The following is an 18877-nucleotide window of genomic DNA, read 5'->3' on the forward strand; positions in this document are numbered from 1 at the left end:
TGATGCTACAGCCTAAACCGTACATGGGGGGGGGGGGGGGTTTTCAGGACTGGTCCAGATCCCTGCAAGGACCTCGGACCAAAAAAAAAAATTGCACCAATAGGTGGCGCTATAGCAGAGACACGCTTTTGGCCCTATAACTCCCAAACCATACATCGCACATCAAAAATACACATATCCACGCATTCCCTGAATTCAGCTGAATTTCCTGATATAGGCCACGCCCATTTCCGCCTAGACTTCTATGCACAAAAAATCGTGATTTATCGTAAACCTACTTTTTTTTAACTCCTCCTAGACCGTGCGACCGATCTGCACGAAACTTGGTACATAGCATCTCCAGACCGACCTGACAAAAGTTATCAAAAGAATTATTATTTTATTTTATTTTTTTTATTATTATTTTATCAGAACAAGGTACATTGAAAATATTCAGTGACAAACACTATTAAAGGCTGTGATTTTTCAATTTTTCCATCTACAGATTCCCATCCCAACAAAGCATCCCCAGATGTATATATATATATATACAATATAAACATGCATGTATATACATACATACATACATAATAAATAAAGGAATGGTGGGGGGTCCTCAAATTACTTTGAAGAGGGAGGAGTATATTCTTTTCAAAATAGTTTATCAAAGGGTCCCATGTTTTGTAAAATGTTCTGGTTGATCCCCTGAGAAAATATTTTATTTTTTCAGTTTTTCGAAACATCATTAGATCACTAAGCCATGAAGACATGATAGGTGGATTGTGTGATTTCCACTCTAGGAGAATTCTTCTTCTAGCTAGTAAAGTGGAAAAAGCCAGGGCATTCTCTTTATTTTTAGCTATTCGGGAGGCGTCACCACTGACTCCAAACAGAGCCATTATTGGGTTGGGCTGAATTCTTAATTTAAAAGCTGAGTTTAAAATCTCAAAGACTGAAAACCAATATTGTCTCAATTTAGGACATGACCAAAACATATGGGTTAGATCTCCCTTTGATGCATTGCAGTGGTCACACGTTTCATCTATATTTGGGTACAATTTAGCCAACTTTGCTTTACTATAATGAATATGGTAAAGAACCTTCATCTGAATCAGATTGAGTCTATGGGACAGAAGAAGTCCCATTTACTCGATCAACAGCTTTATCCCAGGTGTCTTCAGATATGTCGGTTCCTAACTCTCCTATCCATTCTGTTTTGATCTTTTCTATTGATACATTTTGGAATGACATGATCAGGTTGTATATTTTTGAAATAAATCCCTTAAGGTGTGAAGGGACCTTCAGAACTAAATCTAAACGTGACTCAGAGGGCAATTGTGGAAACAGAGCAATGGGCTTGGATAAAGTGGCGAACCTGAAGCAATCGAAAAAAATCTGAGTTTCAAAGACTAAATTTTTTAACAAGATCATTGTAACTAGCAAAAACATTATCAATAAAAAAGTCGCTACATTTAGCTAGGCCTAGGTGCTGCCATTGCTTGAAAGTAGGGTCTAGCTTGGCAGCCGGGAAAAGATGGTTATTGCATATGGGGCTTTCCAAGGAAAAATCTGTGAGTTGAAATGCTTGTCTAAACTGGTTATATATTTTGAGAGTCGAAATTACAACTGGACTTGAGGAGAATTGCGATGGTGAGAATGGTGACTTCATTGTAATCAGCACCGCAAGAGATGTTGACTTGCATGATTTAGCTTCCGCTGCACACCAGTCTGTATCTGGAGACTGAAACCAATAAACAACTTTTTGTAAATTTGCTGCCCAATAATAATTTAACAGATTCGGGAGAGCCAATCCTCCATCCTTTTTTGGTCTCTCAAGAAGCTCTCTACGTATTCTTGGTTTTTTGCCGCCCCAAATAAAGGAGGACAGCAACCTATTAGTTGACTGAAAAAAGGACTTTGGCAGGAAAATTGGAAGACTCTGAAACAAATACAATAATCTGGGTAGCACATTCATCCATCCATCCATCCATCTTCATCCGCTTATCCGGGGTCGGGTCGCGGGGGTAGCAGCTCCAGCAGGGGACCCCAAACTTCCCTTTCCCGGGCCACATTAACCAGCTCCGACTGGGGGATCCCGAGGCGTTCCCAGGCCAGGTTAGAGATATAATCCCTCCACCTAGTCCTGGGTCTCCCCCGAGGCCTCCTCCCAGCTGGACGTGCCTGGAACACCTCCCTAGGGAGGCGCCCAGGGGGCATCCTTACCAGATGCCCGAACCACCTCAACTGGCTCCTTTCGACGCAAAGGAGCAGCGGCTCTACGCCGAGCTGCTCACGGATAACTGAGCTTCTCACCCTATCTCTAAGGGAGACGCCAGCTACCCTCCTGAGGAAACCCATTTTCGCCGCTTGTACCCTGGATCTTGTTCTTTCGGTCATGACCCAGCCTTCATGACCATAGGTGAGGGTAGGAACAAAAACTGACCGGTAGATTGAGAGCTTTGCCTTCTGGCTCAGCTCTCTTTTCGTCACAACGGTGCGATAAATTGAATGTAATACCGCACCTGCTGTGCCGATTCTCCGACCAATCTCCCGCTCCATTGTCCCCTCACTCGCGAACAAGACCCCAAGGTACTTGAACTCCTTCACTTGGGGTAAGGACTCATTCCCTACCTGGAGAAGGCACTCCATCGGTTTCCTGCTGAGACCCATGGCCTCCGATTTAGAGGTGCTGATCCTCATCCCAGCCGCTTCACACTCGGCTGCGAACCGATCCAGTGAGTGCTGAAGGTCACAGGCCGATGATGCCATCAGGACCACATCATCTGCAAAAAGCAGCGATGAGATCCCCCAGTCCACCGAACTGCAACCCCTCTCCACCCCGACTCACGCCTCGATATCCTGTCCATAAATACTACAAACAGGATTGGTGACAAAGCGTAGCCCTGGCGGAGGCCAACTCTCACCTGAAACGAGTCCGACTTACTGCCGAGAACCCGGACACAGCTCTCGCTTTGGTTGTACAGAGATTGGATGGCCCTGAGAAGGGACCCTCACCCCGTACTCCCGCAGCACCTCCCACAGTATCTCCCGGGCACCCGGTCATACGCCTTCTCCAGATCCACAAAACACATGTAGACTGGTTGGGCATACTCCCAGGCTCCCTCCAGGATCCTTGCGAGTAAAGATCTGGTCCGTTGTTCCACGACCAGGACGGAATCCGCATTGTTCCTCTTCAACCTGAGATTCGACTATCGACCGAACCCTCCTTTCCAGCACCTTGGAGTAGACTTTACCGGGAGGCTGAGAAGTGTGATACCCCTGTAATTGGCACACACCCTCTGGTCCCCCCTTTTCAAAAAAGGGGAACCACCACCCCGGTCTGCCACTCCTTAGGCACCGTCCCAGACTTCCACGCAATGTTGAAGAGGCGTGTCAACCAAGACAACCCCTCCACACCCAGAGCTTTAAGCATTTCTGGACGGATCTCATCAATTCCTGGGGCTTTGCCACTGTGGAGTTGTTTAACTACCTCAGCAACCTCCACCAGGGAAATTGATGCCAATCCCCCCTCATCCTCCAGCTCTGCCTCTACCATAGAGGGCGTATTAGTCGGATTTAGGAGTTCCTCAAAGTGCTCCTTCCACCGCCTCTATTACCTCCTCAGTTGAGGTCAACAGCGCCCCATCCTTACTGTACACAGCTTGGATGGTTCCCCGCTTCCCCCTCCTGAGGTGGCGAACGGTTTTCCAGAAGTACCTTGGTGCCGACCGAAAGTCCTTCTCCATGTCTTCTCCGAACTTCTCCCACACACGCTGCTTTGCCTCTTTCACGGCAGAGGCTGCAGCCCTTCGGGCCCTTCGGTACCTTGCAACTGCCTCCGGAGTCGTCTGGGATAACATATCCCGAAAGACTCCTTCTTCAGTCGGACGGCTTCCCTGACCACCGGTGTCCACCACGGTGTTCGTGGGTTACCGCCCCTTGAGGCACCTAAGACCCTAAGACCACAGCTCCTCACCGCAGCTTCAGCAATGGAAACTTTGAACATTGTCCACTCGGGTTCAATGCCCCCAGCCTCCACAGGGATGCACGAAAAGCTTCGCCGGAGGTGTGAGTTGAAATCTGTGCAGGACTCCACTCAAGGTCTCCAAGAAGGCCGAATACTCTGAACTCTTGTTTGGTGCATATGCACAAATAACAGTCAGAGTTTTTCCCCCACAACCCGCAGACGTAGGGAGGCGACCCTCTCGTCCACCGGGTTAAACTCCAACGTAGCGGCGCTCAGCCGGGGGCTTGTGAGTATCCCCACACCCGCCCGGCGCCTCACACCCTGGGCAACTCCGGAGAAGAAAAGAGTCCAACCCCTATCCAGGAGTATGGTTCCAGAACCAAGACTGTGCGTAGAGGTAAGCCCCACCAGATCTAACCGGTAGCGCTCCACCTCCCACACAAGTTCCGGCTCCTTCCCCCACAGAGAGGTGACATTCCACGTCCCCAGAGCCAGCCTCTGCTGCCCGGGTCTGGTCCGTCGAGGCCCTTGACCTTCACTGCCACCCATGTGGCAGCGCACCCGACCCCAGCGGTTCCTCCCACAGGTGGTGGGCCCATGGGATGGAGGGATGTCCGATGGTAGCACATTCATTTTAACACAATTGATTTTGCCAGCTAGAGACAAATATATAACACTCCATCGTTGGAAGTCAGATTCAAGTTTTTTAAGTATGGGACTGTAATTTGCTTTAAACAGACCAGTGTATGAGCGAGTGATATTAATTCCTAAGTATTTAAATCCTGATTTTGATATGCAAAAGGGCAAGTCCGTATCCATAATCTGATCCGCCATATGGTTTATAGGGAAGCATATACTTTTAGAAAAGTTTAGTTTATAACCTGAAAAGGACCCGTAGTCTTTGAATATCTTTACAATCTGAGAGGCACATGACAGCGGGTTAGTTATATATAATAATAGATCGTCAGCATATAAAGAAACTTTATACTCGACATTCATTCTTTTAATACCACTAATAGACTGTGAGGATCTGAGTACTGATGATAGTGGCTCTATAGCCAAAATAAATAGCAAAGGGCTAAGGGGACAACCTTACCTTAAGTGAATTTTGAACCGAATCCAAATTTGTCTAACACAGCAAATAGATAGTTCCACTCAACTCTATCAAATGCTTTCTCTGCGTCCAGAGAAATAATCACTTCAGGACTACTCTCTGACGCAGAGGAATGCACAACATTAAGAAGTTTTCGAATATTAATGAAAGAGTGACGCCCCTTGATGAAGCCCGTCTGGTCTTTTGAAATAACATCTGGAATTATATGCTCTATTCTAGAGGCCAATACTTTAGATAACATTTTTACATCCACATTTAATAAGGAAATCGGTCTATAGGAACTACAATCCAGAGGGTCTTTATCTGACTTCAGGAGAACTGTGATATGGGCTTGTGTAAGACTTGGTGGCAATGTCGACTCTTCGAGAGAATTATTGAACATACTGAGCAGTAAGGGAGACAGTTTTGAAGAGAATTTTTCATAGAACTCGACGGGAACTCCGTCTGGTCCCAGGGCTTTACCGCTCTGCATGGCTTTGATTGAGTCTTCTATCTCTTGAAGTTGTAAAGGTTTATCCAGATTGCTCTTTTGATCTTGTAACTCTTGTAACTGAGGGTAAGTTTACATTAGCCAGGAATGTTGACATAAGAGTTTCATCATGTGGAAATTCGGAAGTATACAAATCTGAATAGAATTTTTGAAAAGTAGAATTCATTTCTTGAGGGTCTACTGTAATTTCTTGACATGTTTCCCTAATCTTGGGAATAAGCTGGGATGCTGATTTGATTTTTAACTGTTGGGTGAGAAGATGACCTATCAAAAGAATTTTTATTGGATAGAAATTGCGCAAATTACGCATGACCAAATCTAGCTACGAAAACACAAACTTTGCCATATCTCGGCCAAAATTAATGCTATCAACCTGAATCTTTAGATTCTTGTTTTGCCATGACTTTGATGATGATTTTACGAACATTGGCCACTAGGGGGGCGCTACAAGTCCCAAAAGTTTATATTTCATTAAAGGCTCATCCAATTTTTACGAATTGTTGAGGGTATCATCTAGGGCAGTGGTTCTCAACCTTTTTTGTTCCAGCGCCCCCCTATTCCATTATCCAGTTCCCTAACCGCCCCCCATCAAATAAGATGTAGGCTAATTGCCCCGAATATTAATGACTACGCTCTAATATTAGGCCTATTATTGTTGTTACTATTGTTATCAAAAATCATTTAAAAAATCATATCATTGAGTGACAAACAATATATTTCTTAGTTTCCCAGGTATCAAAAAAGCCATGTGAATAGAAATTATATTTACAGGTGTTTAAAAAAATGCATCCATTTGACATTCAATTTAAATAACAGCAGCCAATCAGAATGACTAGATATGTAACGTTCCAACTTTAATTAGGTATTACAAACACTAACAGTAGTCAATCAGAAACAGCTAGCAATTTAACATTCAAATCTATTTTTCATTCAACTCTAAATCTATAATCGAATTGTTCCAAGGGAAAACAAGCTGCCACTTATCAAGGAGTAAAAGCAGAAGGATTTACTTCCAAATGGAAATAAGTTTACAACCTTTGAAAGTTAGTGAGAGCCCTTTGTTGATGCTTATAAGAGTATAGGTTTGCTATCGCCTGTCTTGCGAGCAAATAGCAGAAGAAAACATTTGGAGAAATGCAACCCCAAATCGCACTGAGTTTTGAGGAGGTGTGAGAATCCCGTACAGTAAACAGTTACATCACTGCCTCTATTGCTTCCACAAGAAAGTTTTAAAACACCAAACACAAGCCCTGAACTGCCCGGGAGTTTGTGAAACAGCTAAATGTTTGCCAAACAACAAAGCACAGTCGATCTCTCTCGCTCGTCTGTTTTCTTTCTCTCTTTCTCCGTGAAATGAAGCTGCCTTCAGGTGCAGTAGGAAACGTGTTCTATAAACGATCTGACGAAAAACTGTTACTGTGAAATATAAAGTCTACTTGTGCTACATTGGGGGGTTAAAGAACACAACGGGACGTCGCACCACCCTGCGGCGATTGCTTTTTTTTTTTTTTATCTGAACGCAGCTTCGCGCTGAAGTACGGAGCTCATTTAAGATGATGCTTTGACGTCTCGTTTCCGTGAAGGCAGCACAGAGCTGTGCCAAACAAAGCTGACAGAAAGTGAAGAAGAGTTATGATACACCGTCTCGTCCATTTGCAGTGCTGTAAACTGGCAGGTTTTAATGTAGCAGACCACTGTTTTTTGCAAGTAGTTTAAAGTGTAAACATATTGTTATTGTGAATCTTTGGTTTAAACTAGCTTTCAAACAAACGCCCCCCAAGGGCACCTCAATGCCCCCCTTTCCAAAATATTGCTTCCAGTACCGCCCATCATCTTCTGAACGCCCCCTGGGGGACAGTACCGCCCCCGTTGAGAGTCACTGATCTAGGGCCACTCCTGAGGCCACGCCTACAGTTGGGTACTTATTTGTCAAAGTGGGCGGGGCCTATGGGACCCAGTTTTGGATTCACGACTTACATTAATGTGAGCAACTTCAAATTTACGGTGTAGATGTAGAATGGTTCATGGACCTCACATACCAAATATTACACACATGGACCACTAGGTGGCGCTATAATGACGTCAAACGTGTTTTTGCCTATAACTCCCACATTACACATCGCACATTAGAAAACCTTACATCCACGTGTTCCTTGAGTCAAGCTGAATCACAGGATATAGGCCACGCACATTTGCGCTTATAAGTTTCTTCGCAATGTGCAAAAACAACTTTTTTGAACTCTTCCTAGGCCGTGCAACCGATCTCCAAGAAAACTGGTACATAACATCTCCAGATGGACCTGATAAAAAGTTATCAAAAGAATTTTGCTACGTTGAAGTATGCGCAATTTACAACCAAACTAATTTTTGTAGCTAGCCACAAAACACGAACTTTAGCATATCTTGGCCAAATTAATGGGTATCAGATCAAAACTTGGTATTATTGTTCGACATCCCACTCCGAGATGTGTTTTGGCAAATAAGTCAATGGATTTAAATGGGAAATTTGCGATAGCAATATCTTTGCCGCAGTAAATGCTATCATCACAAAACTTGAGATTACTGTTCTACATGCCACTCTGCGGCTCTATACCAGATTTGGTGATGATCTGCCTTTAGGAGGCGCTATAATTGAGGTAGAAGTGTTTTGGCCTTTTACTCAATGAATGGGAAATTTGCTATTGCATTTTACTACAGACTTTGGAGCTCGCACTTGTGCTTTGGGCTCTCCTTTCGCGGGCTCCACTGTCGTGGGTTCCGCTTTTGTGGGCTCCGCGTGTCATCAGGGGTGACTCAGACCGGTGAGGCTTGGACCCCGTCATAACTGCTTGCAGTTCTAGTTCCAATATTGCTGCTGATGTTCTGCTGATGTATCCTCTAGTTTGTTCCACTAACCCCAGTTATTCAAACAGCAGTCCAATGAACTAAAATATTTTAAACAGTAGTGTGTTGATCCATAGTAGGGTCATCACTACTTGCTACACATTAGAGGAAATTATTAAAAGATAGAGCTTGATAGAGTTTTAAATACATTTTAAAAAATCCCAGACATTGCCTTAATGTCGATTCCCCCCCCCCCCCAAAAAAGCATTGATGCTAATCATTATTAACTTTTTACTGGACATGTGACAATGGAAAATGAGGGATCAAAGGAGAGTGTATTAGGTAAAATGATGCACTGTATGGAAAAACATAGCTAAATTTGATCCCATTCAGGTGCCAGTTTTTGTCCAATCAGGAGTATTGAGAGCATTTGAGAGGTTACCATTGTGTAATCAAGTGGGAATACTCTGCTCATGGCATGGCAAAATGGCAGAATGAGAGAGTGGAATGAAAAGTGTTTTATTCAATTTCATCTTGCCAGGACTTACTGAACTGTTGTGTTGGTTGCCTGGTAACTGTAATACTCGGATGTACAAGAGTGTAGTGAATAAGAATTCACAATTTTTCTCTTTTCTTCACTGCTTGTGTTCTTCTTCGTCTCCCTCCCTATAGCTGTATATATATATATATATATTCTGCCGTTGTTGTCGAGTGAATAGCTGTAAAACCATATAATGTGTTTTTTTCCATATTTTGTCTTCAGGACCTGTCTTTTTTTCATGGGTATTGACTGGGAGAGATCACAGAGCCACAGTTGTGACAGGGAACTCATACAATGGTAGCAAGGATGAAAGGCAGGAATAGAGCGAGGTCAGACTTTGCTGAGGGAATATTTCACAAAGCCATCAGTCTCATGTAGAAGGCAATGTTGGTAGAGAAGTGACATCCGCTGCCCTGTTTTTCTGTCGGCTCCTCTCCCTCTTGACCAGTGACACAGCAGCAAGGTGTGAAATGTTCACCGGCCGCCTGTGTGTGTGCATTTGTTTGTAATAGAGTAATAGTGTAGCTTTTTATGCGGTTTTTTTTGTATTTTGTTCCTCTCATTCGTCCCCTGAGGTGTGCCACTATTTATTTATTTATCTATCTATCTATCTATCTATCTATCTATCTATCTATCTATCTATCTATCTATCTATCTATCTCAGGTTTATTTGTCAGGGACAATGTACACTAATAATACCTAAATAGACCAGATAACAAACAGGGCACAATAACAAAGACATGTGGACATGCACAAAAACAACATTGCTGGGCCGATAACAAGCAACATACTATTTTCCTAACTATACAATAGTGAAACAGACTCACAGGCAGAGCACAAAAAAGCACTTCTCCTTAACGGGACAATGCAGTCGCCTCTCGCCGCAGCCCGTGTGGATCTGTAAGCAGTTGGTGCTGTGCTCACAAACTGGCTCAATCCCGGAGGAGCTAGACCATGTAAGATTGTATACATAAGACATAGATCTGTATATGTAAACATGTTTTCCCAACTTAAAAGGTTATATTTTTTTAAATATGGCAATGATGATGGTGTATGGATTTCTTATCAAGAACCTTAAGAGTTTGTTCGAATAGGGAGTGTAGTGGTTTCACTAGCTTGTGACCAGGTTGTCAAACAATAAGCGATATGCGAAAATATCATCGAGTGCATGCACATCATCGCAGCCTTTGTTGACATGCAGCTTCGGACATATCTAAAATTTGGCAGGTTGTACTTAATATGATTACAAACCTTCCTTATGTGCAATTTAAAAGTGAGATTGCTATCAATGTGTACACCAAGATATTTGAAATCTGAGACAACTTGTAGTCTCTCCCCTGCTACAACTACATCTGGTTCTGCACAACGACTTTTGGATTTACTAAAAATACTGTGATGCTGAAGACCAGGAAATGTGTGCAAATTGAGTGAAAATTCACTGAAAGATCACAGGAAATGATCCGTCCCTCTCTTTCAGTTTATCACTTCCTCACTCTACACTCTCTATCTTGCACCTTGGCGAGCTGTCGAATAATGCGAACAAAACCCAATCATCTCCATCAGCTACTGAAAATTGGCTATCACAATTTGATGGCACTCAAATATAAACAAAACAATGTGTATGTGAGAGGCCAAAGACTGCCCAGCAGCTGGCTTGTATTTTTTGCTCCCTCTCTGACAATACATTTAAATCTTTTTACAGTATGTTTATCAGCCAAAATGAAGAATTCTATATTTGTTGTGTACAGGGAGAGTGATTTATTAATCAATAATTGAAAAGAAAGCACAATATCTTTTCTAACCTGCAGTCATCTGCGGTTATATTCTTTTTGTTCTTCCTCTCTTATTCTCTTTCAGGTGTTGTCTCTTAGAGCTGTACAGGTTTTCAGGCTCACTGGAGGTATTCCAATAGATCCATCAATTTGGCAAAGCAGTGTGTGTGAAGCATGAGAGTCATTCCTTCGGGATACACACGCAAATACACAGACACACACTTGGCGCTAATAGACAATCTATTTTGTTTATTTGGCTCTCTTCTGTGTTTTTACCTGCAGGAAGTCTCAGAGGTGACGCTCTTGTTGTTGGTTAGGTTGTCTGTGTTGTGGTTCCCTTTGTTTTTGTACATATCGGCCTATATGGTTTGCATCAAGCTGTTCATTGAAGCCTCCCATGGCGTATTCTCTGCTAGACGACAGTCCTGTCTGTTCTTCTCCTCTCTGATTACAGTGCTGTCAATCACAACCTAATATGATGGTGCATCAGTGTCTGCATGCATGACTGTAGTCCTAAGAGCGTGCACACACACACACACACACACACACACACACACACACACACACACACACCACAGACAAATCATTACTCTCTTTAAGTAAAACTGAAGCCATACGGGCATTAACTGAAAACAAGATAAGTGTGTTATAAGAGATAAGTGTTAAATGTTCACAGTCTGTAATTTCCAAGAGAAATCGAATGACCCACAGCATTCACTAATCAACAGCATGATATATAGAGTATGCCCATATCCGTTTGGGCCTTGCAAGCTCATTAAAAAGCAACAAGCTTCATTGCATGATCCAGATGATATGACGCAATTAATTAAAAGGTGCCACACTGTAAGGTCTCAATTTGCTGTTGAGCGAAATCGAGACATTCTCTTTCAGGGTTGAACGATTGGAAAGGTTTCACCACTCGTGATTGACATTCAAGATAAAGACAATGCTGTTTCTGCATATACGCAATAGATACACTGTTCTTCCTACAGTTATTTAATCAGTTGCTCTGTCTTTTGTCTTTGTTTTTTTCCTCTCTGTTTTCTGGCGTCTGCCTCTCTTGCTCTCCATCCAACCCCTCTTGTCTACTTGGGGACTCCAGTGATGGCTTCAAAAGGCAAAGCTCGAGGTGAGTTGTGGCTGAATTTCACTGCTGTGCCTCTAACTCAGCCTTACATGACTAACCTTAGTGGAACAGAATGTACTTCTTTTTTTTTTGTTCTTTTTTTTTTTTTTTTTATAATTGACTGATGCCTAGTCAACACGCACATGGGTATTTTTGTAAACAGGGTTTTTCCTGTCCACACATGCACTGTTTTAACAAAATCCAAGTGGATTTTAAAATGGTAGCACAACGACAACATAAAGCTCATTTTATATTCATCTATAGTTTTTTTTCTTCATATTGCCATGTTAATTATTTAAGCTCAGTCAGTCTGAGGTCTCAAGGAGGACATAAGATTAATAATCAAGTGTTTAACTGTGTGATATTGCCCTTTACCATTACCAGGCACTGGAGAGGTGGTAGTAAATTACAATGACCAAAACTTTCTCATCATTCCCTGTGTATTCCCTGTGTCTGCAAAATGGCAGTGAGAACGGATTATAGCTCAGAGAGTCAGAGAGGAGAGACTGTTTATTTGAGAGGAGATAACCTGATTTCATTCAGCTGTGTGCTTCAGTAAATATGCCTCTCAAAACTAAGGATTTAGTCAAACATGAATATAATCTGATTATGTTTAGTTAACATAGTTTACTAATGATTATAGAAACATAGGCCTTGAATACAGTCACATTTCTGAGCAGAGATGTTATGATAAGTCAAATGAAAGGATAGACAGGAGTGCATATAATCAGAATAATAGCACCACAAGTAACCACCTTGATCTGAAGTGGCCCATATATAAAAAAAAAAACTATATATAATCCAGTCGACAGATAAAAATGTGTTGTGTACAGTAAATGCTCTTTCTAATTACCAATTACTCTTTCTGCACATGCTCATCCAGCGGAGTCAACAGCGTTCCCCTGGGAGGACGCACCACACTCTCTGCCTTTGTTTGTCGTTCATGAGCACTCTCCACCACTTTTCCATGTGGTGCATTTTTCCTAGGAGACATGTGTTTAAATAAGTGGCGTTTACTTGGAAGAATGTAAATCATAGTGGGTAGCTGGCCATTTGTTTATTAACCGCAGTTGTTTTGTTCAAACTTTTGCTTTTGTACAAACAACAGTAAATCATTTTGCATTTCAAGCTTGAAGCAAGGTTTGTCGTTTTCAAAAGTTTGCCTATTGTGGAGTGATAGATTTGTTTATTGCTCATGTGAAAATCCTTACAGTACTGTCTCCCTTTTCCTCCTCCTCCTCCTCATACCCAGTAGTAGCAATGGTACAGTAGTAACAGCATCAACATCACGTTTCCCCTCACACTTCATTTAGCTTGTCTACCTGCTGTGTCTGAATGTGTAATTAATTTAAACCATCTCTCCGGGGCAACATCCAGCTGCATGAGTTTGACTAGAGATCTCCATCTCATTCACTGTTGACCCTCCTCTCTTTAAAGGCCACCCTTACCTGGCTATCATCCTTTTCTATCTAACTGCGACAGTATAGGAAATCCATTGCACTCTTAATAGGGGAACAGAGAATGTGTAGATCAGAGTCAAGCACATGTCTCCCTCCTGCCACTCTCACCGTTATAATGAGGCTATTGGTAGGAAAACATAACAAGCCAGATAAGATTCATGCTGATCAGTGGGCAGATAAAGGCTCATTTCACCTCAAAGCACCAGTTCATCAGCGTGTATGTGCCTGGGAGAGAGAGAGAGATCTGTATGTGTCTGAAGGACTGAGTGACTGGTTAAAGCTGCAGCAGGTAGAATTTAAAGTAGAGTATGACCTCTTCCTGGAGCTCTCCCTTTCCTGTTCTGTCTTGCCCCTCCCTTCAGGCGAGCATGGACATGCACTGGCTTCATGCAGTAACCTTTACGAGTACGAATGATTCAGTTCATCCAGATGGCATGCTGTTATATATTGACAATTCTATGAGAATTACCCGTTTTCTTTGTAAAGCCCTTTGAGATGACATACTGTGATTCAACGCTTTAGTTAATTAAGTTTTAATTAGCAGCAGCAATGACTAGGGTTAGCCGAATGGCTAAACCACTAGCTAGTCTTCCACGTTTATGTTTTCTCTCACAACACCTCTGGCGTCTTCTCGTTTGGTTGGCAGCAGTAGGCGATGCCGCAGCTTAGGCTGCCTTCTGAACAAGGAGACGGCTGAGGCTCCGTGAGAGGAAACGTAAACATGACAAACAAGCCTGTGTTTGTGCTAGGCTAAAGGCTAACCCAAGCAGACCAGCTCTCCCAACTGTTTTCACAGCAAATGTTGACTCTACAGACAATAAACTGGATTACTTTTTTATACAATTTGGTTTATATATGTACTATATAGATTGATCATAATACAGTCTCTTATATAAAAGATTAGCCTTGAATTAACTGCAGTCTTGAGCATTTGGCTACGGTAAACAGAACTTTTGCCAAAAGTAACGTGCACGTGCATTTGCATTGGCAGAATAGCCAATAGGAATGCTCTCTCGATCTCTCTAAAATGACCTGTGATTGGCCAAAGTCCCCTGTGACGCTAGATTTACTACAGCCTGAAAACAGCTAGCCAAGGAGTAGATGCAGAAGTCTTTTCTCAGACCTCTTGAGTTACAATATGCTGAAAGATTATTATGGAATGTTTGCCCAACAAAGCCAAAAACTTCAACCACCAGCGTTAAGAGTGCCTGTTGCATAAATTTTTTTGTAAATGTATATATAGTACAGCTGATTACTGTATACAGCGCCAACGATTAATTAAACCTGTCACTACACTATTATTATTTTTTTATTGGTGGAAGATTAAATCAGTGTTATTTCAAGAAATGTGACAACATAATGTCTTCCCTGTCCGGAATCAGGGATGCAAATGAGCATGAGGTGCTCATTAAACACAACACACAGATATACCGCATGGCACCTGTACAGGGTGTGTGTGTGTGTGTGTGTGTGTGTGTGTGTGTGTGTGTGTGTGTGTGTGTGTGTGTGTGTGTGTGTGTGTGTGTGTGTGTGTGTGTGTGTGTGTGTGTGTGTAAGTATTATGGACATTTATTTGTGGACATCAACGATATTTGATTAATTCCTCAAATGATGTACTCATGCTGGGTTAGACCAGTCTGAGCTTTGCTTTGAGACGAGATCTTCAGTGTCAACTCTGCCCTGGCTGGAAGTTGTGGTAAAAGAGGATTGCAGCTTGACACACGAGCCAAATGATAAGAGCTGTTTTTAAAACTAGCACTTTCTGTTCACTGAATCTTGCAGATCTTCCCTGAGGCGAAAAGCGTTTCCCCCGATCATTCTTAAATGAACAGTATCTGTCAACACATCACCAAACATTAGAAAATCACACTATGGCATGTTGATTTGGGGAATTTGGGAGTTTTTGGTGGCAGCAATGATTAGTCTGATTTCCCTCGTGAATGCCACCCTCATCCTTGCGATCATTCCGCCTTCACCCGTATGAAAGCATAAAAAATGAATTGCTTTCTGTGATAAAAAGAATTCAAGAACATTTCTCCTCCACATCAGTTGGAGAACATTTGAGAATGTCCTTCGCCACTATAAATCTGATTTCCCTGACCTTATGCTTTTATGACATTTAATTTACAAAAACTACTAAGCCAGCAAGCATGTGTATGACTGCTAATATTGCTTTGCTATTGCTTGGCCTTATATTTAAAGACGGAATAGAGTGGAATATTTGATCCTAGATATACTGTACATAGCCAAAGTTTTGCCTTCTGTGTCCTTGTAGCACTGAAAATAGACCAGATGAGACTGGGATTTTGCTTTTATGAGAATTGAAAATAACATTTAAAGCACACTGAGAAATGCACTTATACCTGCATACAGTTTATGTATAAATCAGGACAGCATAATTTAAATGCCTATTTCCCACATGTCTGCTTGACCATATCGAAGAGTGTGAGAAGCAAGTCCTCTTTGGCTAGAAGGAAGCATTTTAAATATTATTACATTTTGCACTTTTACTCCGGTCCATCCTTCCTTGCTTTCACATATCTGTCAAAATATGTACTTTTGTCCTTACCCTAACTCACCTTTCCTCTTCGCTTCTTCTGCTCGCTTTTGCCAGCTGGAAGGAAGCAGTGTATGGAGTCTTTATGAAGGCCAGGTTTACCTCTGTTATAAAACCATGATATGTCTGCCCTTGGCTCAGAAAGTATAGTGAGACCCTGGCCATTCTGGACTTAGCAAGCTTGAACTCAGGCAGCTTACACACAGAGAATGGGCAGGGTTTTATATATCTGCCCTTTAACTTGATGTGGCTGAATCAAGGGCAGGAATACTGGGCAAATGATGGGAAGTGTGTCTGGTTACCAATTTGAAATGAGCTTTTCATAAATGATTATATAGGATTTGTAGTTTTTCCTCAGCAACAAAAAACAGAAACTACTGTGTGCTCTGGTATGTTTGTTTCTTGTAGTGCTTTGTACACACAAGAAGGTGCTATCATAGGAGAAATTCTTCCTGGATGTTTTTTCATCACTATATTACCGTCTGTTAACATCTTTCACACCCCAGATGCGACTAGAAACACCCTCCCCCAAATCTCAAAAACAAGCCAAAAGATGTCATTTTCCCCTCTGACAGCTCATAATTCATACCAAACTGTCACTCCATGCCGCGCTTAAACAACACCTAATATCTCCATGGAGAAGTAAGTGATATTTTGTTGATCTGACTTCAGTTGATGAGTTGGACGTCAACTTCGTGATGGCAGCACCAACAGCTGCCCATTCTAATTTCTGTATGTAAATGACAACAGCACTGCCATAGCCAGCCTCTCTGGTGCCGGATAATTAATTTCATTTTTGCAGACCAGAAATGACTGTCCTGAGGTGGTTGTACACCAGTGCTGAATACAACGGTAGCTCCACCCTCTGCAGGGGTTGCATTCAATTTGCTCACAGCAGGAGTCATATCACTGTCAAAATAGCATGTTTAGATTAGGAAGGTAGACACACACACACACACACACACACACACACACAAAGAAAAGAACATACAATTCACTCATAAACACAAACAGAACAAAGCATAGAAGAACAAAAAATAGGTTTCATCACTTCAGTTATAAGAAATATAATAATGTGATTTATATGAATATTTTTAACTCATAGAGTTCAGTTTATTAAATGTCATTAAACTTTAAAAAAAAAAAAAAAAAGTCATTACGCATCATTACCTATTCTCCCAGCATGGTGTCTATGAACGGAATATATTACACATACATTTATACATCCTGTGAATCAGTTAGTTGCAGCATGAATTGATATTCAGATGGTATATCCAAACAGCTTATTTGAGTTTCAAATGGGCAAATGCATATATCCTCAGATATATGGAAGATAAATTGAGAGTATTTTCACTTGGCAATGAAGGTAACCTAAATGTAACTATATCCCCATTCCAAACAAAACCGCTCTAAATGCGTTTAATTTAGTTTTTACTCCTTTAACACAAAATATTGTGATTGCAGAGGACTAACTTATTTAATGGCTGGCTTGCTCAAACTTGAGGGTCTGGCTGTTGACATGTGTATTCACCTTCTCCTCTGCTTTGAAAAGATGTAAAAGAAACTTTAAGTGGCAGTACTGCAACCCCATTTGCTTTCTTTTTAAAAAGACACATATTATATCTTGTTTTGTCTCACTGGCAAGCAAATTTAACAGGGACACGCAATTTAATTTTAATGTGAATAGTGGAAGCTCCTTTTTCATGTGTAATAGTGTTATGACATGTTGATAAATCCGATTTGAGATGCACTGTGGATTCGGGATGAATCTTGAGGAGAAAAAAACAAGACTGTGTATAACATGTTCCTGAGAAAAAGAAGAGTTTGTGTGAAAAATGTCACAGCGGGAGGGAGAGTCCCAGAGCGAGGGCAGGGAGTGATGATGCACTTGTCTAGCTTCTGTTCCAGGAAGTTAACAACATTTTGTGTTCCATATTATCGGCTAAAATTGGTCCTTGCCCAGAACAACAACAAAAAAAAACCTGCTTGGAAGTCAGTACATTTGTGTTTTCAACATTTTTCTGTTGCTGTAGACCGGTGAGTAGGTTGTTTTCTTGCTCAAGGTCGCTGTGACAGGATACATGGCTGGTTGATGAATTCACACCAGCTCTTGAGATGATCAAATTCTCGACCTTGTACGGTCTCCCAATCACTGGGCCACCCTGCTGCCTGACACTCTGAGAATCACTCAGTCTGAGAAGCTGGTGTATCCAGCTGCGTAACCACCTGTGTAAACTTATAGACACTTACTGGTCATGGCAAAGCTGTCATGTTATCTTCTGCATCTCATTCGTGATCGTCTGAGGGGAATGCTTTTTGAACAGTGAGTCACTTGAGGTTGTATTTAACACTTAATCCTGTATGATAAAAACAACGGCATGCACTTTTTGTTTTTTTACCTTGAGTTTAAACATGTATTAAAAAACATTAATAATAAAATATTACTCTATAAGGCAATGCTGTTTAGTGTTATTTTCACCAAGCTTGAATATTTGCAGGATACTTCTGGTGTATTGCAAGTTGGTTCTTGGTTGGTTCAAACCCAGAGGTTAGCCAAACATCAATAGGATCATGACCCAAACTGTCCTTTGTAAACATCTGTCTCAGTTTGCATAATGTTGTACCACCTTTTTTGGTTAATCTTCGACCTTCTCTTCTTACTGTAGTGCATGCGCTTACAGTATGTTGCAATCACGGTTTATAAGTGAACTTTTATTTTTTGGGCATTTTAGGCCTTTATTTGACAGGAAAGCTGAAGACATGAAATGGGAGACAGAGGCAAGCAAAGGGCCACGGGTTGGAATATATATGGGCGCCCGCTCTACCAACTGAGCTATCTGGGCGCCCTTATAAGTGAACTTTACGAGTGCACTAACTTTTGGGGTTACCTGCCATTAATTGGTTTATAACCTGCCTGATTGTTGTAGCGTTCTGTTTCTTGTGTCAGTGTAGCAACATCACCGTGTTCCCAGATCTCAGAGATTAATTAAGTTTTCATATCTGATAGAAATAATGGCATTCTGAAAACAAGACTAATGCTAAAGAATT

General features: G+C 41.8%; 1 protein-coding gene across 2 annotated transcripts in view; it reads left to right on the plus strand.

Moving 5' to 3' along the window:
• Positions 1-18877, plus strand: part of cadm2a (cell adhesion molecule 2a) — a 224677-nt gene that overhangs the window by 148990 nt on the left and 56810 nt on the right. The window contains exon 2 of one of the 2 annotated variants that reach the window (XM_078266238.1): positions 11789-11815. The exons of the other annotated variant lie outside the window; for it this stretch is intronic. Coding sequence (XP_078122364.1) covers positions 11789-11815 — 27 coding nt within the window. The remainder of the gene's footprint in view (positions 1-11788; positions 11816-18877) is intronic. 2 annotated transcript variants of the gene reach the window in all.

Source organism: Sander vitreus, chromosome 13 (genome assembly GCF_031162955.1).
Source record: "Sander vitreus isolate 19-12246 chromosome 13, sanVit1, whole genome shotgun sequence".
NCBI classification, from domain to species: domain Eukaryota; kingdom Metazoa; phylum Chordata; class Actinopteri; order Perciformes; family Percidae; genus Sander; species Sander vitreus.